The sequence below is a fragment of the Apaloderma vittatum genome, unplaced genomic scaffold (assembly GCF_000703405.1).
Source record: "Apaloderma vittatum isolate BGI_N311 unplaced genomic scaffold, ASM70340v1 scaffold36867, whole genome shotgun sequence".
Lineage (NCBI taxonomy): Eukaryota > Metazoa > Chordata > Aves > Trogoniformes > Trogonidae > Apaloderma > Apaloderma vittatum.
The window spans coordinates 338-6,681 of NW_009727372.1; the positions used below are offsets into that span (position 1 = coordinate 338).

A 6,344-nucleotide genomic window follows, 5' to 3' on the forward strand; every position below is an offset into this window, starting at 1 on the left:
CCCTCTATAAGAACAACCTCACTCGCTCGTGGGATTGCCTGCTGGTGAATCCCCAGAGCCCACAGATCGCTTTCCGGTAAGTGTCAGACCTTTATGGTCACTGAGTGGGGAAACTACAGACCTGAAACCTCTGATCATAGTGCTTCGTGGGTGTGGGGTGACGTGACGTGTGTGGGCTTATGAGGCGCTGGGTGCCCCTCGTGTGTGTTGGTTGAGAAGTCGTCATCAAAACAGGTTGTGAGAGCAGGGCAGGACAGCATCCAACCACTCTGAAAAGCAAGCAACGACAAAATAGTTACTTGGGCCAGAACATCTCGTGTATGTGCATTTCCATTCATAGCCGTTGCTGCTGTAGTGTCTGGAGCATAGGGTGATTCATCCCAAAAGTTAATATTCCTCAACAAGAGGGGATGCTCCCTGCTAATGAAGTAAGCAACCTTTCGCCCTTTGAACAAGCATTGACGCCAGGTAAGGAGGAACGGGAAGGTCCCCAGCACTAATACTTGAAGCAGAGTGGTTTCTCTCAGATGCATGGGATCGAGGTTGTTTCTTTGAGCAGGACCAACACAGCGTTTACCTTTCCTTCAGGCTCTTCCAGCTCGACAACGAAGCAGATGCCCTGGTGCGTTTTGAGCATTACGCTGGGCAACTGCGCCCTTTCTACGAGAGCTCACACCAGCCCTTGTCGCTGGAGGATCTCCAGCAGCTCAGCGACTGCTTCCGCAACCACCCCAGCTGGTCCTCAGCACATGTTGCAGTGGAGATCGGCCGTCGTGAGAACTTCCGGCACAACCATATTCTGAGGCAAGGGCCGGGGAAGGGTCTCTGTGGCCTTGGTGCTGGGAATGAGCTTGGGAGGGCGGATTAGGGTATCCCAGCGGGATGTACCAAAGCTGCTTCTTGGAGAAGCTTTACACCAGTGGTTACAGCAGAAGATGAGTTTAAAAGTAGCAAAGGGCGTCCGATGGTCACTGGGTAAGCTTATTGGCAGGCTTTCAGCCTGCGGCTGTGGGCAGAGCCCGAAGCTCTGGCTTTTTGCTAAAGCATTTTGCTAGAGGCATTAGTTAGATTCTTACAACCCTCATGGAGCTGCTTTTTGGAAGGGGTTGTGGTTGACTTTGTAAATCATGAGAGAGAGCAGGTACAGTAGCAGTGTCTTTCTGAAAACAGTTTTTGGCCACAAGCTCTTGCTTTCTTTCCATGGGGAAGTTTGCCGAGGATAGGAGAGGCTTGTGAGGAGTTGGGGGACTAATGGCAGCACCTCTGCCAGGTTCCTAGCTGTAACCTGTCTCCTGCCTTCCTTTGGGTGGGGAGAACTGCTCCTGTCGGGGGGGCAGAGCAGAGAACAGCCTGTCAGGGAGAGGATCTGTGGCTGGGCTGCTTGGTGGCCCTTCCCTGGCAAGAAACTGGGCTTCCATAAACCTCGTGGGTCACGCCAGCTGGGCCTGTCACAGATGTGGAGGATACCTTTGTGTCGACTCACAAGGCAGCTGCGTGTCCTCGTCTTCTCAGCCCTTTCTTGGCCTCACGCTGTCTCACCTCTTGCAGCTGCGTGAACAGCACGGACAGCGAGGATGGCTGCACCCCGCTGCACCTGGCGTGCCGCAAGGGAGATGTGGAGTGCCTGCTGGAGCTGCTGGAGTGCCACGCGCGCATGGACATCACCGACAGGAACGGGGAGACCGTTTTCCACTATGCTGTGCGAGGGAACAGCCCCCACATCATCGAGGTGGGAGTGATTTCGAACCTAGGGGGCAAGTGGGACTAGAATGCGTCCTCTCTGTGCTGTAAGGAAGAAGACAGCTGCAAACAGGGGAGGAAAAAGTCGGTTCCTTCTGCTGCAGCATCAAGTTAATGCCTGAGAGTGATTTCAGGCTCTTTCTTCTCCCTTTACTGATGCTGTTTCCTGTAAGCAGGCTCCAGATTCTGCCCTGCAGTGGAACAAGGGTATTAAGCAGGGTATTAATGAAAGTGTCTTTCATTGCTATTTGCATCAGGCCTGTGTCCTGCCTTTCCTCAGGACCTTGTTTGTTCCTTTTCCATCTCCTCCGAGCCAGCATATTTGATTCTGGACAGAGTGCTCTTGTGGGGAAGACGTGTGTTGCTCACAGACTGAAGGACGGTTTGGGGCTTCCCTGGGCTCTCCTGAGTTGTGGAACTTGTTGTTTGAACTGAGTGGCCTCGAACACAGTGGCGGGGTGGGGATGATGACAATGACGACGAACACAGTGATCGGAGCCTTGAGACAGAGACAGTCTGAAGCCGGAGGCCTTAACAATGGCTGAGAAGGGCTGGGCAGAACAATGGGGTCGTAAGGGCGTGGGTGGCTTTCTGTGTGGGTTCCTCAGGTTTACCAGCTACCCAGCACCCAGCGCAAAACCAGCTCTCACCTATGGCTGCGCCCCCACCCCGTGCTTTCCCAGTGCCTGTTGTGACAGCTCTCCCTCTGCCAGACTGTGCTGGGGTTTCCTAATCATGGGGTGGGGATGATGATTGGGGCTTGCCATGCTGTGGAGCAGGGCAGTTAAGATCTTTGTGATAAAAAGGTATCCTCTTCCTTTATTTCTGTGAAAATGCCTCCAGGTCTGATCTGTTTCCTTTTCATTTATTTTCTCTCTTGAGTCCGTACAAAACCAGAGAAAAGAATCTCTAAATTCTTGATTCTCTTGTGTGCACCAAGGCTTGAAGGGTTTTCCCCAGTATGGCAGCGGGATTTTTTGGTGTAACAAACCAATCGACAGGTACCAGGTCTAAAATTTATGGGGAGAACAGGAGAATTCCTTCAAGCATCTCCCCATATTTGTATTTTAAACAGAATCCTGCTTGTATCTGAAAACAGTGGTGGAATTGCAGGGAAGGTTGAGCTCCTGCCCATTGACTTGTCATGGTAACTGTTGGGGCTGTAACAGAAGATGAAACTACTGATTTCAATTAATGCTCTCATTAGGTTGGGCTGAGCTTGACTTATGCAGCACAAGATGGTGGGAGTGTGCTGGTCCATATTGCGGGCCCTTCTCGACTGAGAGCTGTCTGAGAAGCACCCAGGCTGGAGGAATAGGGCACAGAGAGCCACGATAAATGCTTTGGGGAGGGAAAACCGGGAGCCCTTCCATAGCTCTTGTGCTGGAAAAGGAGAAGCTCTACCATCATGAGGAGCCCAGTGCTCCAGAGTCTGTCTTTGGAGCTCAGGAAGAGAGACAGAGTTCCCCTGTGTCTGTCTGTTTATTTATCTGTTATCTCTTCTTCCTAGCTCCTGGGCAGAATCCCAACTGCTGGCTTGGACCACCTCAGCCATGAAGGGCTGACTGCTCTGCATCTCGCTTGTCAGCTGGGCAAGGAGGACATGGTTCGGTCTCTGCTGAAGTGCCATGCCAGCTGCAGTGTCATCGGGACGCTGGGCTACCCCATCCACACGGCACTGAAGTTCTCCCAGAAGGGGTAAGTAACTGTTTGGGCTGCCAGAACTGAGCTCTTCTTCCAGTCTGGCAACCAGTTGGGCTTGTCCAAGACTGGATCCCTTTTCAGTACTTGGTAGGAAGATGTCCTGTGCTGTCCTCTGCTGCATCACCAAATTGGCAAAAAGGTAGAGAAGTGCTGGTGTGGGAAAGAGGGAAGCTCTTTCAGAAAGAGAAGTTTTTCCCTGAATTTATATATTATTTAGTATCAGACATCAGGAGAAACACAGATTTTTTTACAAAAGTGGTTGTGGAATACTTTTTCTCAGAATGAGCTGTGAGGAGATGATTTATGGATCCTTAAATTGTATTGCTAATTGATGTACCTCTGTCTTTGAGTGCTGTGATCCTAATAAGCTTTCGATGCAAAGCCCAGTTATTCCTATCTCCTCTGCACCAAAGGTACTCTTGACTCTTTATAGCGCACTCTGGAACTGAATCAAAAGAGGTACTGTTTACTACTTTTTCTGTTTTCATTGGAGAAATTTGGTTCTCTTTGTGTGTGCTTTGTAATACTTAATTTTCAGAGTGTCCAGGCTCTACAAATAGGGATCTCAAGTCAACACTAGGTGCTGCTAGCTAATTTTTCAGCATTTTGAAAAGTGCTTTCAACATTAGAGACGCATTCATGAGCCAAAAATGTGCTTAGGTCCCTTAGGTTCCAGTGGGGCCTGATCTCTTGTACATGGTTTATTTGGTGGTGTTTCAGAGTGTCATTTTCATAAGTCTACCTACCTACACTTTCTGGCACTAGATACTAGTTTATTCACAGCAGGTGTGATTTTTCACTCACAGGGAAGTACAGATTCTTAATTTCAGCAAATATTTCTTTCAGTTTTATCCCTGCATTTCCATGGGGAGATGGGGAAGTGAAGAATTGCCCCTCGGGTCTTGAGAGTTTTGGGAAATGTTATATTCCTGTATTGGAGAAGCACCCAGACGTTGCTCCACAACTTGGAGTTGAGAAGGGATTCTCTTGCTTCCACAGACACTGCCTGTATGCTTCCAGTTACTTCCAGTTGTGCCTTTCCTTTCTCAAAAGAGCAAAACGGAACCACAGCTGAGGAGCTCGCGGGTGTTGCAGAGAGCCGGCTGCTCCCGAAAGATTTCCTGAAATGCTTTGGGCAGGAGGCAGGTGCTGATGTGGGTGGAGGCCTTGAGTCAAGACAGCAGCCACCCATCCCGTTGTCTCGCTGTCCTTTGCCAGGTGCGCCCAGGCCATCCTGGAGGTGGACGCTGGCCAGGTTCACTCCAAGGACCCGCGCTATGAAGCCACTCCGCTGCACTGGGCGAAGAAGGCAGAGGTAAAAGAAGCCGATCTGTGACGAGGGCTTGTGCTGCCACCCAGCACCCCATTAATTCCTCCTGCTGCTCGCCTCTCCCCTTCCTGAGTGTGCCCCACCAGCAGCCTGATGTTTGGTTGGAACGGAGAAGCAGAGCCTTGCAGTGAAACAAACTGGTGGCCTCATCCCTAGTGTGTCATCCTTGGCTCTGAAACTGCCAAGTTGTCCCTTTTCCCTTCTCGCTGGGGAAATTACAGCGGTGTCAGTGTTACCCCTGGGGGATACTCTCTTCTTTCTTGGCAGTTTGGGGGAAGAAAGCGGGTCAATGCCTTGAAACTGCAGGGGAAAGTGTGAGGTTGGCACAGGGGTGTCAGGCAAGTGGGTTATGGTCCATCTTCCACCAGAGGTGGGCAGACCAGTGATGTGGTATGACACGCACCTGAATGGTGCTTGTTAGGAGCAGAGGGCTGTCCTATGGGCAGAACTGTTTTCCCTCCTGTTGTATCACATCCCTTTCAGAAATGTCCTGTGGAGTTTCAGAGCAGACATAAATTCTACTTGCCTTTATAAAGAAGATCAAAAAGCAGACTTCTTCCTTTCAGTCTGCAAGGATTCTGGCCTGAGTAGGAAGTGTTTTTTCTCCATTGCTTTCAGGCAGTTGCTACACTTGCAGGTAAGTCCCAAAACATCCAGATTGTGAAACCACCAGCTAGTTCTGTGAGAAAAATATGGAGAAATCCCGTCTGCCACGCTTGGAACAATGCAGCTGGATCTGCTAGCCAGCCCTGTCCAGGCTAAAGGTCTTCCCCTGCTTTGCTTGCCACGAGACCTGGATCGTTTGAGTACCCGGGTGGTTGTCCTCACGATGGCTTTCTCTCTCCTTGACCTGGCATGTGCACACTTGGGGGCAGATGACGCAGCTGCTGCTCGAGTACGGCTCCGAGGTGAATCTGACCAGCCGGACAGCTGACATGGCTCTGCACATCGCGGTCAAGAGGGGACGCTTTGACTGCGCTATGGTGCTCCTGACACACGGGGCCCGCACCAACGCCAGGGGTCAGGATGGCAACACACCACTGCACCTGGCCATGAAGGTGAGTTTTCTCAGCAGAGGCTGCTGCAAAAGAGAGAGGATTTTCTGGAAGGTTTGAGGCGGGGACTGAGCTTTCTCTTTTTCCCTAGCATGACCACTTGGATATGATCAAAGCAATCATCGTGTTTGGAGGAGATGTTGAGATCCCCAATGATTTTGGCGAGACACCAGGGCTGCTGGCTGCCAGGAGCAGCAAAGGTGAGGGAGCACGTTGTCAGACTTGCAGGGCGAACCCGACATCTCGTCTGCCTTTGGTGACCATAACATTGTTTTGGGTAGAGGTGGAAGCATGCCAGCCATGGGTGATGCTGCTCCAACGTGCTTTCCCAGCTTCTAGCTGCTCACAGGCTAGGCACTTCCTGAGCTAGCGGCGTAGCTTTTATGTTAATAGCCCTTGATGAGTTTCTTTTCTATGGAGCACAGATGCAAGAGGAAAAGCTGGCATGCACTCCCCTTCTTTGAAGCCACACTGTCAGGCACTGTAGGCTCACAGCCGGATGATGCAATGCCGCT

General features: G+C 51.0%; 1 protein-coding gene across 1 annotated transcript in view; it reads left to right on the forward strand.

Moving 5' to 3' along the window:
* Nucleotides 1-6,344, forward strand: part of PLA2G6 (phospholipase A2, group VI (cytosolic, calcium-independent)) — a 14,062-nt gene that overhangs the window by 213 nt on the left and 7,505 nt on the right. The window contains exons 2-8 of the mRNA XM_009873648.1: nt 3-76; nt 589-804; nt 1,549-1,729; nt 3,251-3,438; nt 4,663-4,759; nt 5,650-5,832; nt 5,921-6,029. Of these exons, the coding sequence (XP_009871950.1) occupies nt 3-76; nt 589-804; nt 1,549-1,729; nt 3,251-3,438; nt 4,663-4,759; nt 5,650-5,832; nt 5,921-6,029 (1,048 nt within the window). The remainder of the gene's footprint in view (nt 1-2; nt 77-588; nt 805-1,548; nt 1,730-3,250; nt 3,439-4,662; nt 4,760-5,649; nt 5,833-5,920; nt 6,030-6,344) is intronic.